At 47.5% G+C, this 20,519-nt stretch overlaps 1 protein-coding gene across 5 annotated transcripts in view; it reads right to left on the bottom strand.

The window, feature by feature from the left end:
* The window catches only part of TERT (telomerase reverse transcriptase), a 37,206-nt gene that overhangs the window by 2,173 nt on the left and 14,514 nt on the right, over positions 1–20,519 (bottom strand). For 2 of the 5 annotated variants that reach the window (XM_078866266.1, XM_078866270.1), the window contains 14 exons: positions 19,903–20,098; positions 18,227–18,404; positions 17,014–17,187; positions 16,628–16,792; positions 15,439–15,534; positions 10,744–10,829; positions 9,967–10,080; positions 9,017–9,088; positions 7,352–7,537; positions 7,072–7,198; positions 6,381–6,442; positions 5,439–5,563; positions 1,558–1,611; positions 927–1,049 (listed from right to left, as the gene is read on the bottom strand). In XM_078866266.1, the coding sequence (XP_078722392.1) occupies positions 927–1,049; positions 1,558–1,611; positions 5,439–5,563; positions 6,381–6,442; positions 7,072–7,198; positions 7,352–7,537; positions 9,017–9,088; positions 9,967–10,080; positions 10,744–10,829; positions 15,439–15,534; positions 16,628–16,792; positions 17,014–17,187; positions 18,227–18,404; positions 19,903–20,098 (1,758 nt within the window). Of the gene's footprint in view, positions 1–926; positions 1,050–1,557; positions 1,612–5,438; positions 5,596–6,380; positions 6,443–7,071; positions 7,199–7,351; positions 7,538–9,016; positions 9,089–9,966; positions 10,081–10,743; positions 10,830–15,438; positions 15,535–16,627; positions 16,793–17,013; positions 17,188–18,226; positions 18,405–19,902; positions 20,099–20,519 lie in introns of those variants that run through there. The other 3 variants (XM_078866269.1, XM_078866268.1, XM_078866267.1) reach the window with 3 other exon arrangements.

Below are 20,519 nucleotides of genomic sequence, written 5' to 3'. Positions count from 1 at the left end.
AGGTTTGTTCATGAAGTCATCCAGATATATAAACATAGACATAACTTCAACCGAGAAGATGAATACAAATTGAGCAATCATTGGAAGGATGTTATTAACCAGGTAAAATCTTAACTGCTTTATAGTTTGCATTCATATCCGCATCTCCAGTTTCTTCAGCCTCCTACCCCCCAGCCCCACTCACTTCCCAGCCCCGGCATTTTGTTGTACTCGTGTTGGAGCTTGCACTTCTCCACTCCCCCTACCCCACAACCGCACCCTCTCTATCTCTCCTCCCTGGCTCCTCCCCCCACCTCTCTGACTTATATAGCCTCTTGTTACAAGCAGCCACCTTTTGCCCACTTCAGCAATTGTTTCCTTCTGTGGTTGTCCCACCTGATGACGGGCACTTGAGTTGCGCCCGAAACGTCGTGATTTAATTTATTTTATTTTATACCTACGTGACTTTACTGAAAGAACCAAAGAGTATGCATCCCTGCAGTCATGAAAACTTGAGTCAAGCCTCAAGTCAGCGTGGCCAACCAGTAGCCCTACTGGCTTGGCCACGCTTGTTATATCAGAACGTCAGTGTTAGCGAGTGTTGTGTGTTAGCAAGGATAGGTCGGTGGTCACCACCCTATGTTAAGAGTTACCCATTGTGTTAATAATAAAGTGTTGCCTCCCAAATTCTGTGTGTGCGCCTCTATCGAACCATTTCACATGTAATAATAAAAAATACGAACCTATAGCTCTTTGTAAATCCCTTGCCGGATGAAGGACTCCCCACACTGTGTGAATGAGTTACCCATGATTCACCACACTGGTCAGGGCACATTGGTGAAGTGAGGGGGCAGGACCAGTTCATGGTCTCAGCCATTGTTGGGAATCAAACTCAGGATGCAAGGTTTAAACCACAGGGCGCAAACAGCCGTTCCACCACTACTCACGCCAAAGCAGCAGCCCCGGCAGGACGGTGTAAATCGCCCGGTGCTGGCTCAGCTTGCTGTGGAAGGCGCTGTAGCAGAGGCACGACACGGCGTCACGGTCCATCTGGGGCAGCTGCCCGCGCCCTGCGGAAGCGGTGCCACGGTGATTGGTATCTCCACATGGTCCGCGAGCGTCACACTTCAGCCGCCAATACCTGGGTTCTCACGAGCGGAGACTTCCGCTGCCCTCCTGCCCCTCACGGAATCAATGCTCCCCTTTGCCAATTGATGAGTCGGTGGGTTCAGAGTTAAGCCTCAAGCTAGGTGAGGATGCACAGTGATGCAAACGTGGAATTTATATGCGAAAAGACAATGCTTGTTTAATTTAACAATGGGAAGAACAAAACATGTATTTTAATCTCAAATTTGCTTGTAAAATAGGTATATATATTACTTCGCACGAAAATGTAGCCAGCCTAAGATTACCAAAATTACTTAAAAATTTTGTTTAACCGCACATGGCTGCCCAGATTCAAATTGAGGCTCAGAAATAACGTATCTTGTGGCACACACAGCCTTCTCCCCAATAGCATCTTCAGTCACCCACACGTTGTCGTGATGGCATTTCCCTATGGGTGGTTGGTGTCATTACCTCCCCGTGTAGGATTCACCAGCTCAGATGCATGCTTGACCTGCCCGTAGTACTCTGTGGGGTTAATGCATAAATACGCGCACGTGCGAAGCATTACGTGTGTGTAGACCAGGGGTCCTCAAACTACGGCCCGCGGGCCACATGCGGCCCACCGAGGGCATTTATCCGGCCCATGGTCACTAATTGGGCTGCGCTTGTGAGCACTAATTGGGCTGCGCTGGTAAGCACTAATTGGGCTGCGCTGGTGAGCACTCATTGGGCTGCGGTGGTGGGCACTGATTGGGCTGCGGTGGCGAGCACTGATTTGGCTGCGCTGGTGAGCACTGATTGAGCTGCGCGGTGGGCACTAATTGGGCTGCGCTGGTGAATGGTTCAATGGGCCAATTGACTGGACTTGCCCCCCAGGCGTAAGGCTGCCAGCCCTCCCCTGGCTGCGCTTGACTGGCTTTCCCTCCCTCAGCTCCCTCACTTGCCCCTCGGCTCCACTCCCAGTGATATTCCCGTGTGCTGAGTAAATGATAGAGGGGTAATAACAGAGTGATCTCTGATCTCTGGAGGGGCTGACTGCTGTTTTCCCGTGCTGGTCAGTGACAGACAGCCGAGGAGTAGGAAACCCAATTTAAATGATAGTAAGTGCATTTATATTCTGATCGCTATTCAATTATATGAGGTTATATGTTGTATGTTGTGTAAGCCCCGGTTCATACTGTTGCGATCTCTGAGCAGTGCGAGTTCAGCCATGTGCTTGTATGGCTGAACTTGCATTAGATTCGGAAGAAAAAAGGCACATGTGCCTTCTTTTTTCCTGCAGTGGAATCGGATCGCATGGGTCTTCTCCCCCATGCGATCAGATTCCTATGCGAGTTCGCAGATCGCACTGCGATCTGTGAACAAAACTGCAGGTGTAATTAACTTTTTAATGGCACCCGCACCAGTGTGAGCCTGGGGTAAAAGCGGAGTTCCCCCAATCAGACTGCATTGATGGGCAGTGCAGTCTGTATGTCTCTGTGTGGGCAAAGTTATTGCTGGTATATTGTTTTTGTAGCGCTGTATATATATTGGTATTTTACTAATAGCAATTTTGACTCCCTAGGAAACAATGATGTCAAGAAAGAAAAAAAATTACTCGGAGTGTAGGATATTCAAAAAACAGTGGCCTTATGATTACTTTTTCATGCAGTACAAGGAAAGAGCTGTGTGTCTGATATGCCAGAATATAGTGTCTGTGTTCAAAGAATACAATTTACGTCGACACTATGAAACTCAACATGAAGATAAATATGATTATTTGGTCGGAGAAGTGAGAAAAGATAAAATATTAAAACTGAAAAATACATTAACAACTCAGCAAAATACTTTTGTGAAGCAGAAGCAGCTAAATATTTCATCACTGCGAGCAAGTTTTCAAGTTGCCAAGCTAATAGTGTGCACTGGCAGACCATTCGTTGAGGGAGAATTTGTTAAAGAATGACTTCTTTCTGTTGCCAAAAAGATGTGTCCAGAGAAGGCCGATTTATTTAGTACAGTGAGTCTTTCAGGACCTACAATTACACGGAGGATTGAAGAAATGGGAGACAATTTGCATGAGCATTTGCAAAACTCCACAAAAAAAACTTTCCTATTTTTCCTTGGCACTCGACGAAAGCAATGATGTTCGTGATTCTGCACAACTTCTAATTTGTATTTGTGGGACGAATGACTATTTCGAAGTCACAGAAGAGCTTGCTGCACTGCAAAGCATCAAAGGAACAACTACAGGAGAGGATGTCTATGAAAAGGTTTGCCAAACTGTGAATGGTTTGGAGCTGAACTGGGCTAAACTAGCCAGTGTGACAACTGATGGTGCTCCTAGCATGGTGGGGTCTAAGAAAGGAGTAATTGCTCGCATTAACCAAGAGATGGACAAACATAACCATTCTCATCCAATAGCCATACACTGCCTCATCCACCAACAAGCGCTGTGTAGTAAATCACTGAAGTGGGACTCTGTTAACTTCATTAGAGCTCATGCACTAATCCACAGACAATTTCAGGAATTTCTGTCTGAGCTAAATGTTGACTATGAAGATGTTCTGTACCACACAGAAGTCCGTTGGCTGAGTCGAGGGAGAGTTTTGAAACGTTTCTATGACTTACTTCCACAGATTACAGCTTTTCTGTTTTCAAAAAACAAAGAAGTACCAGAGCTCAATGATGCAGAATGGAAATGGCACCTTGCCTTTCTGACAGATGTAACAGAGCTACTCAACAGTTTCAATGTGCAATTTCAAGGAAAGGGGAAGCTCATCTGTGATATGCAATCACATGTCAAAGCATTTGAAGTAAAATTAGGCCTCCTCATCAAACAAGTGAAGGAGGAAAACTTCTGCCATCTCCCCACAACTCAAAATCTGTTAGCGGAAAAACCATTGGTTGCATTCCCAAACAAAACATGTGTGGATTCACTGGAAAAATTGCAAAAGGAGTTCCAATTTAGATTTAAAGAGCTTCATCTCCATGAACAGGACATACAGCTTTTCCGTAACCCATTTTCTATTGACATTGAAAATGTGGATACAATTTACCAAATGGAACTGGCTGAACTGCAGAATTGTGACTCTCTGAAAGACGCATTCAAGTCAAGCAGCCTTCATAATTTCTATGCATTTCTCCCCTCTGAGACATATCCTCATCTCAGGAACCATGCACTCAAAATGGCAACTATCTTTGGCAGCGCTTATGTCTGTGAACAAACTTTTTCCAGAATGAAACATTTGAAATCTCAAACCAGATCTAGACTAACGGATGCACACTTGCATCACTTGTTGCGACTAGCAGTGACAAATATGGAACCGGACATTGACCATCTCATTAGCCAAAAGCAGGCCCATAGTTCCCATTGAAATACTGGCAAGTTTGTTGATTTAACTTTACTGTTCTTCATTTTAAATATTGTATTTGTTCCCGTTTTGTTTCTTCACTTCAAAATAAGATATATGCAGTGTGCATAGGAATTTGTTCATAGTTTTTTTTAACTATAGTCTGGCCCTCCAACGGTCTGAGGGACAGTGAACTGGCCCCCTGTTTAAAAAGTTTGAGGACCCCTGGTGTAGACGGCAAGAAAACATAATGCAAAATTGCATAGTGAGACACACTTGCACTGGGGCTGAACTGACTCTCTAACAACTGTCTCATTTATATCCTTAACAACTGTTACATTTGTGTTAAGAGACACAACACCAGAACTAAACTAAACTATTACCACTTCCCCAATGCACAGCTGACCTCTGAAAAAATTGTTGTGACGTTAATACAAGTCACAGGGATGTAAATAATACACACACTCAATATAAGAGGCTTTAATAAGCCATTGTCCCAATCCAAGAAGCTAGGCAACAATTACTCGAGTGCTTCCACTAACAGCAAATATTTTACAGACGAGTTTTAGTTTATTATTTACAAGATGTCACTGCAAGGACGTCTTGGAGCAATAGTGCAATTGGTAGCTCGCTGCGCTACGAACCCGGAAACCCAAATAGCGAACATAAGTGACGATTATCTGAACCAGTCCTGGGTTTTCCTAGATCGACTCAGCCTCAAATGACCACCTGGTGCGATGTGTAAACATCGCCACTCAGGAGACAAAGTTAGCTGGGCATGGTGCTGGCCACCCACCCCCTCATGTGTTCTGCCGGCCTTCAGAGGTGCTCGCTAACAGCACATGTCCATACAGTCTATTAAGGCCATACGGGGGATCTTGTGAGTTAAAGTGCAGTTGAACAGAGCTACTTGAACATCCCATGTGGCCCCGTTCAGGAGAGGCTTCCCCCACCCCTACTCTACGATTTCTTGGTGGGGTGGGGGGTGGCATGGCACAAACACCGAGGTGGCCGCTCGCTCACCTTTGTTGTGTTTGAGGAGCAGTGCAGAGACGCAGGTGGCCGTCTCCTCGACAACGGACAGCAGGAAACCGGGGTTATTGCCAGCCTTTCCGAACAACGGCAGCCGGCGCACGCACGCGTGGAACCTGGCCGGGGAGACAAACACCGCCGCGTCACGCTGCCGACACGCGCGGGAACGTGCGCCTTGACACGTGTCCAAGCAGGCACACATAAAGATCCTCGTGTAGCCTTAACAGACTGTTGGGGTAAGTCCTATTAGCGATGTTTACATACTGCACCAGTCACTTACGGGATGCCCAGGATGGGTTGCGATATACGTCTCTGCTATTCACCGTGAGCGAGAATCGAACTCAGGTAGCCAGGCTCTTAGTGGAGTGGGCAAACTACTGCCCTGCTGCTCTCGAACAACAACAGCCGCCATTCGCCACGATGTGGCGGTGATGTCATCATGGCACTTGTGCCAGGCAAGGTATACCTTGAGGCCACGTGAAGTGAGGAATGCTCACTGGCAGGACATCACAGGAATAGACCAAAGTGCCATGGGTTGACTGACTGAGATGACTGGCAGATGCACCAACTGTGCTCCCCACTGAGACAACTTGCTGCACGTTAGTGTGAACATCGCACCGTTGCCCTCTACTGTTCTTGGAGGGTGACTGCCTCCAGATGCCCCGTCTCATCTCTTAACGGGCCTCCTCCATAGAGGCCAATCTTGACACTATTGGTACCGGTTCTCGGCAATTCCACTCAGCTCTACATCCTTCTGTAATTACATCTGCCCATCTCTTATCTAGCCCGTGCCATGCCCGTGTAGGCCCCTCTATCTGAGAAAGCAAAAGCTGCTTGGGTAGCTTCCACACAGGGTTACGCAGCTCATGAAATGATAATGCCGCTCAATTGATCCTGAGCGACCGAGTGAGCCTCATACCAGAACAGCCTCACCTGTAAGCCTGAAGCTGTAGCGTGTGGTACAGGTTTATCACCACTATGAAGAAGCTGTTTATCTATGGGCGCACACGCAGAGCAGACCACGCGTGCGAGAGAAGACACTTAGCTGGTGGGTCATAATGTCTGTCGGCACTTAACCATGTATGTGAATCAATCGCAACACCAACATATTCAAAACTGGACTCCAGTAAAATGTACAATGCATAATTTGACATTGCATTCATAGAGCCGAGAAGATCAGAACTGGACTATCTGCTGTTCTGTGCACACAGTTCTCCGTGAACCTTTCTATGTACACCACCCCTATTACACATGGCCAGCGCATGAGCCACATGCAGTAATAGCAACTGTTGGTGGATAGACTCAGCCCATCATCCCCCTGGATAGTTAAAAGTGAGTACCACTTTGTGGGGAAGTCAACAGTGGTTGTCCTCATGGGAAAGACTCACCCCTGCCAAGGAAATGTGAGATTTCCACCACTGGCTCAAGGCTATAAACATGAGATGAGCACCTCCTCAAACCGTGGCAAATACGTTCACAACGGGATCACACGGCCAAGGCAACAAGGTTTTGGCAGTTTCGCCAACGCGTGAACCGGCCCCGCTGACTTTTCTTTGGCCGCATCGCCTTTTAAATTGGCAACACGTCCTCCATCGTCATCGGGGTCACGCACGACTGCCCTCACCTGCAGGTCCAGGAGGATGGGCTGACACTTGAGACGCAGCACGTGCATGAGCTTGGTGCGCATGGTTTGCCCCGGCTGGGAGGCGAAGCAAAGGCTCATGGTCCAACTGACCTGCACCTTGCTGTAGCTGCAAACGGAAAAGCATTGACGTGTTAGCTCCGTCTTTCTGTAAACATCTGGGCATGAGCAACATTGCAGTTTGTGCCTCGTCACACGGAGGGCGACCTTTCCGGTGGGTCGAAGCTCGTGGAGGTATCGTCTCGCATTGCCTCGCACCCACCTAGAGTAGTTTCCCAGCACCTCCAGTGTGCGGGTGTTGAGCAGGAGGCCGCACCATGGCAGGAGCCAGTGAAGAGGCAGCTGCATGAAGCCGCCGCTGCCGTCGCCGATCTCTGGCGCGAAGTTCACCACCGTCTTGTTGCGACTCACCGTGCAGCCATACGTAGGCATGCCGCCAAGCAGCAGCCTACACAAGACAGCACGGTACCGTGGTGTGCGGGGAGGGTAAGCAGGGCTACCGGGAGATAGGGCAACAGTGACGGCTTATACGGGAGAACTCCATGGGCTGGTGTTCGTTTCTCTAAATCAGTCATTACATCCACATTACAATGTTATAACGATAATGGTCTACATTGTCAGCAGAAGGCAGTGCTGCGACATCTATTGTGCCGATCCATGTACCTCAACGGACCACGCTCCACCAATTTAATGTCTCAAACCCGCACTGACCACCGTGAAGTATGGTCAATATCCCCCACAACCCGCATGCCAAGGGGAGGCCCTCATCCAGCAGGGGACTAACAAAAGAGCGGTTGATTTACAAGAACAATAACGATGATGTTGTTGTCCAGGAAAGCCTCACCGCGTCTCACACTGAACACGCAGCACACACACACACACACAAGGAGAACATTCAGGCACACCGCTCCAACGTCCGCAGACAGGTTAATGAGCCCACTTGTTGTGCTGCCATCACCTGGCCACCTCACAGCCAAGCGGTTGGTGGGGTTTTGCAAATCTGCACCATTGACCAACCCTTGCCTCCAAAATGGAACAAATAAGTTGGTGATGTTACTGGGGCAATGGGCATGATGCACAAGCTAAAATAACACAAAAAACTCGTTCGTCAATAACACTGTGGCCTTGAAAGGAAGTATTTATAATAGGCGACGTTTCGGACAATGGCCCTTCTTCAAAACACATCGCGGCACATTCCTCCAAAGTGCTGGCTCATGGGCGTGGTACCAGAAAACAGGGAGACAAAGGCGGAGTGGAGTTGAGTGCTGCACATTTTGCCTGTCACTCACTGAACTGGGTGTTGAACCTGCCAGACTACATATGTCAGCATGTGCTAGGAATCAATTTCATCTTGCTGTTGGCAACAGTCAACACCCCTCGCTCTGATCAACCACCAAACTGTTCAGTGCCCAGGCTAACCTATCGCAATCACCAGGGCTTACCGCTGATATCACCAATAAAACCTCTCAGAAGCGACACATCTCCTAGGATGAGTGTAACGTGTTCCTCATAGTTATTACTACTACTATAATTGTTTAACCAAGAAACCCTCACTGATTCTCAAGCCTAATTTTCAGGAAGGTCCTGCCAAATTTTATATGTGGGTATGTGGTACTTCTTCTGCACTATACATAGCCAACTACGATAATTCGAGCTGCGGGCTAATCAGAGGTGCAGGGGGTGACGTTGCTGCTGTGTGTAATCCCAACTGAGTAAGTAGGTACTGTACCTTTTTAGCATGGGAATGTTTGGCCAATATCAGTTACATTGAATGTGTTTATATCTGCTGCTGGGATGTGTGTTTGTGTGTTTATATCTGCGGCTGTTTGTGTGAAACACGGAACCGGCGTTCTGCTGCCAGGGTGCACCTGTACACCCAGGTGTACGCGCTGGGTTTGTCGTGAAGTCGGGGAGCGGAGGCGCTCACCGGAGGAAGTGGTTCGCCTTGTCCAAGTGAGGAGTCACCAGCAGGAAATCATCGGTGAATCTCATGAGCAGACTGGACAGGCATGGCGGACACACGCATACAAATCATTATTTATCTCGGCATTTAAATGGCGCTGCTTAAATGCCTCAGTAACTCAAAGCACCTTACAATAGTTGAAGGGCACCCCCAGTCGCAGCTGTCCCTGTGCGGCACAACGTGATGATTCAGCACCGGCCTGCAATTGGGCATGCTTGTATGGGTGCGATGCTGCTACGTGTAAATCCCGATTTAGTCATGTGTGGGTATTTTATCAAATTTGGACCACGCCACCGGCCAACAATGGACGACTCTTTTCAAATGAGGTGGGGATATCCTTAACGTCCACTGTGAAGCAGCAGGTGGTGCGTATATTATGGGTAATACCCACCAGAGTATAACCTCGGGTGAACGCGCGACCGCTTTTTCACGTCGCCACCCCAGATCTGTGGTGACGAGGAAATGTTGTCACCCTCACCTGGTATGCAGGAGACCATGGGTTTCGATCCTGGACACTTACGATGCCTGTTGTATATTCTGAGGCTGCGTGTTCTCTCTCCCGGTAGTGGTCGCATGTATTTTTTCTGCGGGTCCTCCGGTTTTTCCCTCCAGATTTAAAAACATGCGTTTAGATTATTTGGCTGTAACTATAATCCCTACATATGATGATAAGCAACTTCGATGAGCTATATCATGTGTGGCAAGGTCGCCTTTTAAAAAGAGCTAATAGCTTAGCGGGCTTTACAGAGTAAATAAAATTGTCTATAGTTTACAGATCCAGCATTAAACCTACTGCTGCTGCTCCAGGAGGAGGCACATCTGGCTGTGTTGTTGTAAAGTTATGAGCCACCCTTAAATAAATTGTCTGATTCTGTGTATAGGCTGGGCGAGTTGAGGTTGGAGGGAGGACACACCCTTCCTGCTGCACGGTGGACAGCATCGACCTCTCCATGTGGGCGTAGCACAGGTTGCACAGCAGCGAGGACAAGGGGCTGCCCTGGGAAATCCCACGGCGCTGCCAATAGTACCTGTGGCGACAGCAGCGGCAACGCCACTTGAGAGCCGTGGCAACCACGGCGGTGCCACTCATACGGCGCAACCGTGAGCACCGTAGCACTCATGGCGGTGGCCCTCACGGCAGCAGGTGCAGCTGCAACAAACGCGTGCAATCTGTTTCCGGTAGTGAAGTGCCTTTCGAGGGTGAACACAGCCGCAAACACACACGGTCACAACGTCACTGTGCCTGCAGGAGTGGCAGTGGATGAAAGAGAAACAATCCTGAAGGGGGCGGTTGGTGTAACAGGTATCATCAGCACTACACTGGTGCCTGCACACGATGCGAGGTTGCCGAGTGGCGGTGTGAAGCCAGGAGGGAGCGGTGCTGGCTGCTCATTAACAATAGGCTATAGATTCACCTCAGACTAAAGGAGGAATCCGATGAGCTATAAAGCTCTGTCCAGAAGGCCGGGTCAGCAAGTTCCACGTGAAGGTTTAGATATGAATAGATAAACACTGTGCATTTACCGGCAATGGTTACGATGGGGATATATGTTAAGGGGTGTAGCGCTCACGCTTTACAACATGTAGGGGCGGCATGTGGATGGGCTTGGGCCCACGCTCCTCCTGGCCTGTAGTAGCACGTAGCTTATAGTATTCCACCATTGGCCAGATTGTTCATCTTAAAATGTCACCTTTGGTCAATGATGATCACGTTGTTGAGGAGCAGTCGCTCGAGGGTCTCGTAGACCGTAACAGATGTCAGCGTTGTATCCAGCCACTGCAAAGACACGTCACGCAAGGACACGATGTGTGCACATATTTCCTTGACAGCACAAAACATGCATATCCATACACTGTCAACACAAAGACTTTCCCCTATAGCCTTTAACAGACTTTTGGGGCAAGCGCTGTTAGTGAGCACCTATTGAGGCACACACAGCGGGTACTCATTTAAGGCTGAGTCTCGGACTGGGTCAGATGTTCATCATTGAATATTTGTCATGAGTGGGCATTAAACTCGGTCCCCCGGGTTCATAACGCTCCTTACACTGCTCTGGACCGATCCCCACCCAGTTCCCTAACACTCTCCACACTACGCCCCACCACTCCTCAACACGCCCCACCGCTCCCCACACTGCTCATACCACCCCCCACACTGCTCGCTACCACTCCCCGCTTCCCAGACTGCTCCCTACCACTGCAGTGTCAGTGAAGGTCGCAAACAAATGTAACAAACACAAATGCAATTAACAGTTATGGTCCAATCGTTAACCAATGGATAACTCTGTTGGATAACAAGTCTGAGAAATATACTTAGCAGTCCCCAGTCTGCGATCGGCACAGGGTGATGTGACATCATCCATGAGAGTTCTGAATGGGAATTCCTTCTTCTCATGGCAGGGCGAATTTTAGAATTTGAAGATGATTCGGGGAATCATTAATGAGTCATAAGCGTAAGAACAGATTTTAACTGCTGAATAGTTGCATGTCTAATAATCGATATACGATAGGCCACGGTGTCTGACTGAAGAGTTGACCCAGAGTTATCACATCTGGGTAGGATGAGCCCTGCCTTGCTATCTGCAGGTATGCCCACTCTCATATTAGTTATGATACATAAGAGGTTTTTGGGTTAGATCGTGTAAATATATAAATGTCGTTAAAACCCGCCACCACCCGACACAGCCAACTAGTAAGGGTTGTCATGTAAACAGAACATGCCAATTCGTCACTAGTACAGCGCACCGGTGTGTTGGAGAGCCAAGCTTCAACATTTACAATCTGAGTATGACATTTCGCCAGTAATTACAACTAGCTTCATCAGACGGCAGCCAGATTTGTGAAGTCTTACTGTTTCGTTCCTTCTATAGAGGCGTAGATGTGTTGACAATGCAGCTGCGCTCTTGCGCCATGTAGGGGGGGGTGGATTAGTGAGCCAACGTACATTATGCGAGCCCTTTGAACTTGTCCTTCCTCTTTGGTTCTTTCGGTAAAGTCACGTAGAAAGAAAAAATAAATGTAATAATAGCATACGACGTTTCGACTGCAAGCGATCATCATCAGGTACAAATGAAAGAGAAAACAAACCTAGTAAACTTAGAAATATAATGCAATACAACACAGAGTCGGCTAACATAACAGTCAACACCCTACCTGGTTGATTACGTTCTTCCAAAGATTTCTAAATTTGAGAGAGACAAAACACAGACACGGAGACACATAGACAGACACATAAGCAGAGAGATAACACAGAGACACACAGAGAGACACACACACACATAGGGACACAGAGAAACAACGCCTCTGTGTCAAGGCCTTAAATAGAGAGGGGGGCAGAGAGAGGGGGTGGGGTAGAGAAATTAGCATGTTAATGAGAGATTTGGAGCTTTCGTGACTGCAGGAATTAATAGAGCAACAACACGAGGACACAGAGAGAGAGAGAAAACACACTTAATCAAACAAACTTAGTAAAATTTGGAAATGTAATGCAATGCAACACAGAGTCGGCTAACACACAGTTAACACATAGCCTGGTTGATTACAATCTCCAAAGATTGATAAAATTAGAAGTTAAGTGTGAAATTTGACAGAGAGAGACACACAGAAGAGGCCGGGGGAAAAAAAGAGCCAATGGACATATGAGAGCCTGGTAAATTTTAGAGAGTGAAATAGATTGAGAAAACAAAATTTAGCTTCGGGGTGGATTTCCACACATCTCTCTGTGTGTCTATGTTTGTCAAATTTCACACTTAACTTCTAATTTTATCAATCTTTGGAGATTGTAATCAACCAGGCTATGTGTTAACTGTGTGTTAGCCGACTCCGTGTTGCATTACATTACATTTCCAAAAGATTTGCTAAATTTTGTTTTCACAAACTATTTCTCTCTATAAAATTTACCAGGCTCTGATAGGGCCATTCGATCTTCTTTCCCTGGGTCGCTTCAGGGTAGATTAATCGACTTGCTAATTTCTCTGCTCCAGCAGCCCCACCTCTCTCTCTGCCCCCCCTCTCTCTATTTAAGGCCTCGACACAGAGGCATTGGGTGTTTGTGTGACTATGTTGTGTGTCTCTCTTTGCGTGTGTGTCTGTGTGTCTGTGTGTCTCCGTGTCTCTGTTTTGTCTCTAAAATATAGTTCTACCTGATGACGGTTGCTTGTGTTGCAATCGAAACGTCGAACTCTATTATTTAATACATTTTCTTTATACGTGACTTTACCAAAAGAACCAAAGAGAGCGTTACCAGAGTGTCAAGTAACTTAATTGACTCGTTTACCGGAACCCTCGTGAACAGAGAGGTTACATCAAAACTTACGAGAATATCATTAAGGTTAAGCTTAATATATTTAATTATATTTACGAGATGTTCAGAGTTTTTGATGAACGAAGAGGTCCTACCGATGTAGGGCTGTATTTGTTTTGTAAAGTATTATGCTAATTTGTACGTGGCAGAGCCTATTGTACTAACTATGGATCTTAATGGGACATCAGGTTTGTGAATGTTTGGTAGCCCATAAAGTCTTGGTGGTTTTGATGCCCTTGGTTTGATCAGGTATTGCTCTTCCTTGGGAATTGATAATTTGGCAATGATTGCCGTTATTTTACGTTCCAAGGTGCTGGTTGGGTCTCGTTTAATTTCAAGGTAGGTACCTTCATCGAGTAAATCTTTGATTTTATTATCATAGTCCTCACGGAACATCACAACAGTTGATCGGCCCTTATCAGCAGAAAGATTTTGGATATGTTTACTTGCTCTCAAGTCTCTTAAGGCTTTTGCTTCACTGAAGTAAATATTAGTTTTTTGCAATTTGCTGTTCTCAGCTTGATTATGGGGGAGATGTGTAACTGCTAATTCCACTTCAGAAATTATCTCATCGAAAGGGATTGTACATTGGGCAACAGCAAAGTTAAGACCTTTATACAGGACCGAAACCATGTTGCTGGATAATTCAACGTTTGTCATGTTGTTAACCGTTTTGTTGATAAAATGTTCATTTTCAGTTGAGAGTTGTTTGTTAGTCTAGCAAATTTCAAAATTTGGGTAGTGTTAGTTTTGTCAAATACATTATCAGCTGATTGCTGTGTAATTCATCACCCCGCACAGAAATCTGATGCACAAACCAACAGGGCATTAAATACCAAAACCAAATCAAATAACAAGAGCATTGAAACTGCCCAAGTAATTAAAACGATCAAAATACCGTACATTGCGGGAGTAACTGATAAACTAGCCAGATGTTTGGAAAAACAAAACGTCCGAGTCAGATTTGGCACGGTACATAAAATACAGAAATTAATATCTGGTACAAAAGGTGTATTACCAAAGCTATCAACAGAAGGCGTGTACAGGATTAACTGCACGTGTGGTAAATGTTGTTGGGCAAACAGGACGAATGATCAGCACGAGACTAAAAGAACATCAGAGAAATATTAAATTCTCCCAAACACAACTGTCAGCGGTAGCAGAACATGCGTGCCAAAAAGGACACTCAATTGATTTTGATAATGTTGAAGTTTTGTGCAAAACTAGCCACTACTAGCCAAGACTAATTAGAAAATCTATCGAAATTTAAAGAAATTAAAATAACTTTAACCGTTCGGATAGCTACAACCTTAGTGCGGTGTGGAAGCGAATCATCAAATAATAAATTATTTAAATGCATGCCTACAAAGGGCAGCGTACTTCAATAGGGATTACCATTGGTCGGGCTATTTTAATAAACACAAAAGACAGGAAGGAAAAGTTCAAAGGGCTCGCATAATCCACATGCATAATGTACGTTGGCTCAGTAATCCCCCCCCTACATTGCGCAAGAGCGCAGCTGCGTGGTCAACACATCGATGCATCTATATAAGGAACGAAACAAGTAAGACTTCTCCACAAATCTGGCTACCGTCTGATGAAGCTAGTTGTAATTACTAGCGAAACGTCGTACTCATATTCTAAATGTTGTAGCTTGGCTCTCCAACACACCGATGGGCTATACTAGTGACGAATGGGCATGTTCTGTTTACATGACAACCCTTACTAGTAGGCTGTGTCGGGTGGTGGCGGGTTTTAACGACACATTTATATATTTACGCGATCTCACCCAAAAACCTCTATTATGGATATTGGTCACTAAAGCCTACGTGTTAAACTTAGTCATGATAATCTGTGCTGTATGTACTGCATGATGCTGCAACTTAGGAGAGTCGACCCACAAAAGCTTGCATTGTCAGGATGGTGGAATGGGCTGAACACACAGAGCTGGGGACTGATCCTGCAGGAAAGAGCTAATTCTGGGTGACCACCTCAAACAGACACCGCAACTTTTTGTGACATCTCATCCAGGCAACCCTGCGCGCCTGTTAGGCTACAGAGTCACGGCCAGCGGCCTCCTCACCTGCTCCACCACGATGGCGTTGTGCAGGGACGAGCATGTCTGTTGCTGGCTCACAAAGCACGACATCTTGGGCTGGAAGTGCGTCGACGAGCACGCCTGTACGGACACCACGCGCAGCATGAGCACCACTCAACACGCTCACATTGTCCAAAACCCGACACGTGGCCTCACGCAATCAATCCCAGTAGCGCTGACATCCACCGCCGTCCTTGGTTAGTGTGTTGAGCCCGTGCGTCCCACAATGGTAATGGAGCGGTGGCGCAGCGGTTAGCGCGCTGCGCTATGAAGCCAGCTACTCGAGTTTGATTCCCGTTCAAGGTCACCAACACCAGTGAAGATTATCTGAACCGGTCCTGAGCCTTCCCAAGGTCGGCTCAGCCTAAAATGAGTACCTGGTGCAGTGGGTAAAGATCACTACTAGGGAGACAAAGGTGGCCGGGCTTGGTGCTGCCCAACCACCCCCTCGTGTGCCATGCAGGCCTTTATAGGTGCTCGCTAACAGCACTTGCTCCTACAATATTTTAATGCTATATGGGGGATCTTGGTAATGTCGGGCTTCACAGGTTTAGTACCGATTAACGACAAACACAGCTCTAATGGAAACGAACGGCAATCATAAATGTCTCACAGTCAATAACAAGTCACTCCAGTTATGTTTATGATTCTATGAAGATGTAAAGACAGGAGGTAATGAGAGGGGGATTAGCATGGGAAGAGACTAAGGGCCACAGCGGGTAATGACAGGTTAAGGAACAGACAGGAGAACGATCTGGGGTCTATGAGAAGGATCAAGAATAGGGGCTGTGGCCAAGTGATAGAAGGGAGCAGGTGCGGATCAAGGACCGAGAGCCATCGAGAAGGTTCTAGAGAAGGGGCGTGGCTAAAGGTCAAGGGATGGCCATGCTGAGGAGAGGAGAGGCTCGGGGCTGCTGTTGGAGTTGGGGTCTTCGCCTGTCAAGTGTATGTATCTTTAATAAAGATCATCACAAGAATAGTGTCTCCTGGAGTCGTTACAAATTTAAGAATTTGTGGGCATTTAATGTACTATTGTTGGTCGAGTTTGCCTAAAGGTGCATTCATTATCATGAAATACAATCACTAATTCTCACAAGGACCATTCAGCGATGTAGCACAAGCACGAGGCTGTGGTGGGGGGAGCGTCGATGTGAAGGCCGTCAGGGCAGAGTACCTGCTGCCGGAAGGCTTTCTGCATGACGCCCTGGCGGTTGGCCCACACCACGACGTACTTGCGGATGATGTACCCATCTTTCGTCTGGCGACTGCCGACAATACTTTTTACCACGTCTACAGTCGTATTCTGGGGGATGGAGTCAAAGGCTCCTTTAATGTCCACCTTGGAGGGACGGGAGGGACGGCAGCACACAGATTAAAGGTCAGGGTGGTGCGGACGGCCGGACGAGTTGCAGGAGGGGGGGGCGGAGGGGGGCGGGCAGCAGCTCAGCTGGCGCGAAGGAGCAGTGCAAAGGAGAGCGACCGCCTCTCGTCGAGCAGAGGCCACGTGAACGCTGCAGCTGAAGGGCTCACTCAAGGGAGCGGAGGGTGCGATGCTGCCACCTTGACAAAGTAGAGCGGCCGCGCAGGGGATTGGCGTGGGCGGGCGAAGTCGCGCCACTTCCGGTAGATATCGTCGCTCCCCAGCACTGAGGAACCCAGCCAGGCCGGATCCACTGTGACCTCGTGGTTCAGCACCGCAAACACCGACTTGATGGCCCTTTGCACATTCTCGCCCTGCATGGCGACAGAGCCCCGGTGAAGTCACAGCGCGCACACGTGTCCGCTTTGGACGTGTAGGGTTCTTACCTTCAACAGCATTGCATTACGTGTCGGAAGTGGCCAGATAACACCCCACGGGGATAATTTGCATGTCAAGATCACCGAGTCGGCACCACTGAGACTCTGGGCTTAAATGTGGACACCTACCCAGGCATAAATTGGGTTCTCAACTTCCGAAGTGTAAAACATTATTATTATCAATCTATGGACTCCGATCACTGATTGCACAAAAAAGACCTCCGATTTAGAACTGATTTTGAATCAATTTTGGATCAGATTGCATTAAGTAAGATAACAATTTATTCGTGTTCTTCTGAAGCAGGAATAAACTGGCACGTTTGTTCACATGATAACTTTATTAACTAGCTGTTTCTGATGGAAGAGGGTCACAAAAGCCTACGTTAAAGAAAAAAACACCTACATGTAGCTTCTGACTTATCTTCTTCCAGTTCTGAGAACTATAATGTTGCTTTCCCAGACAACGAGCCGACTTTGCAGGCCACACTGCAAGATGTGCGACCTAAAGCGGGCCTGACTGAAGTGGCTTCAGAAGTAGTTCCGTGGCATCATCTTCTGGGTTTGCCAAGCAAGAAATTTTTGTAATGTTCACAACATGTGCATAGATTTGTACACGACACAATTGATTATCGTGCAAATTATATACAAATGTTACATTTAGCCTAGTGAAAAGAACAAGACATTATTAATGAGACAACAAATGAGAACATGTGTAAAAACAAATTCTGTTCTTGAACTAGTCCCACACCTTTCAAGACATTTGACCAGCATGGAGGCATAAGCCAAATACCCTCCAGAGCGCCTCTTCAGAGCTACCTCAAGTCTGGCCTCTTTTACGGCAGTGGCATGAGCAAGCAATTGCGGGGCTGCACCTTCGCCTTTAGCTCGTATCATTATTATTAATGGAGGTTAGGTAGTGTATGTAGGGCGGCAATAACAAGTCGTGGTTATGCTGTGATGGTGCGGGGGCTCACACCTTCTTCCTGGGTTGCCGACCCAGCCTCCTGGGCCGCATGCAGATGATGGGACGCAGCTCCGAGCCGAACTTGGGCAGGAAGCGCAAAAATGACACAGGGATGACAGTGTCCCCCCGCAGGACGTTCTGTCTCTCCATGTCCGTCAGCTCCTGCAGCTTCCCCTGGACCACGAATTTCCTGCGCAGTGGCACAGACACGGCAGTCAGCGCTCAATCCCATGCAGCTGCCCATGCAGTTGAGCAACATTTCTCAAAGGGTGAGTCACGACCCCTGGACGGTGCCTACCATCAGACGTGGGCAACTTATATATAACAGTGATGGCCTCTGCTGAAATAACATAACATCATGTGTTTATACTAGTTTTAACAATTATAAAATAACATTAAGATCACTGGTTGTCAATATTATAAGTTTATTTTGTTTAACCACACGAAGGCCCATAAGACCAGGATAGTCTCATTTGCAAAATTGACCTGGGTCACCAAAATGACAAAAGTAAAAATATAAAAACGACATACAACAATGAAGGAAATATAAATCAGAGAAAAAACCACGTGACAGAAAGAAATGTAAAGTATATCACGAAAAAATATATTTCCTGCAGCGAAAGTTGGTTCAGGCTAATTTTAAATATCGTTCGTAGTAAATTTAAGTTACAGAAACATAAAAATGGATTGAGGGTGATCATTGCACCGGTATGTAAACTGACAGGGACACATGTCAACGGTATGTTTCAGCCAATTCCAGATTTCCCTGAGAAAACCCATGCATGTGTAGTGACTGGGAATGTCACTGTGTGGTGTCGGGCCTGCGAGGCCACGGCGGGATGTATACTGCTGTGTGTACACCCCAGACACAGGGTGTAGTACCAGCCCTAATGGGGGCTTGGGTGAGCGCTGGTTAAGCGCGATGGCACCACGCACAGTGTGCGGTAAGGGCTCCCGTTGAGAGAGCGAGAGAGTGTCAGCCAACTAGGGTTACGTTGTGGGCATGATACTCTGGCTGACCCGGGGGACATGTGACCGGATGATACTGGAGGGGGGCCACCGGTGGAGGGGGCCAAAAACAAATTCTGGTGGTCACATGGTCCGGGAAGAACTCTCAAGAGCCTTCGGGCAAGGGCGAGAGAGATCAAGAAGGTGGGCGGGGCGAGAGGTGGAGCCAGCCCCAGCCCAGCCTAATATAAGGGGGGCCCCTGTAAGGGGCTCGGGGTTCTTACTGTTGGAGAGGCAGGAGATCCACGTCAAGCTTGAAGCCTCAGAGCCACGCGGTCCGAGACCCAGCTTGGGGTCCGGACCGGGATAGCGGAACCGTGTCTAGGTCCGCCGTAGCGTGGTTAGTTGGGTGGTCACCACCCGAGAGTATGTTGTGTTCATCGCCTGGAGTATGTTGTGCAAATAGTTTAATAAAACGTGTTGCTCCCTAAGACAACGTTTGCGACTCAGTTGGACTCACTACACATGCAAAACATTATCAAAAGAATTTTGTACACACAGATCAACAACTTTCCATACTGCGCGCTACTGTACCACCTCATGATTAAGACTGTCAAAGTCTCACGCACACACCAATCTTTGCGTGATCCACCAACCCTACCTCCGAACACCTGGGTTACCGGCGACCGCGACGCTCCCCTCTTCCTCCCCCGTTCCCCTCAGGGTTGCGAGCGTCTCACCTGGAAGCGGTGTGCAACAAGCGTGCCCACGCCTTCTTGCGAAAGTAGAGCAGGTGGTTCTTCGTGAAGTTCGTTATAGTGACGTAGAAGAAGGACCCGATGGCCTCCATGATGAAGTCAGTCATCAGCCAGCTCACGAACTGCGCCAGCAACTCCTCACATTTCCTGTGCTCCGAGGGGGAGGGCCGCCCCCCTCCTGGGAACAAGCGCACCTCCGATTAGCGCGGTCGGCTACGTATGGTGCGAAAGAAGTTAAACATACATACACGGCTCGCGTCGCGCGCATTGTGAAACATCGTCATCATGCAGAGGGGCAGTGACGTGGCCCAGTGGCAGTGCTTTCGCTGTAATTCGGATCCGGCAGGCCACCAAGGTCAATACTGCAGGTGTGTGTTAACCATACAATAATGTCTACTTCACTGTGGATGTAAAAGATGCCATTATGTCATTCGAAAAGAGGAAGCCATTGTGTTCTGATATTAAAGTCTACATTTCAAAATGTACTCATGAAACACTTAATTTGGATTATACACAGCAATGTCACCCGCTACATTGAAACCATTGCAGACTGCGTCTGTGAAACACGGCACCTTCGTGACAGAGTTCCGCTTAAGGAA

The sequence above is a fragment of the Lampetra fluviatilis genome, chromosome 22 (assembly GCF_964198595.1).
Source record: "Lampetra fluviatilis chromosome 22, kcLamFluv1.1, whole genome shotgun sequence".
Taxonomy (NCBI): Eukaryota; Metazoa; Chordata; class Hyperoartia; order Petromyzontiformes; family Petromyzontidae; genus Lampetra; species Lampetra fluviatilis.
The sequence above is the reverse complement of the archived record's forward strand: the minus strand, read 5'-3'. Positions and strand labels throughout refer to the sequence as shown.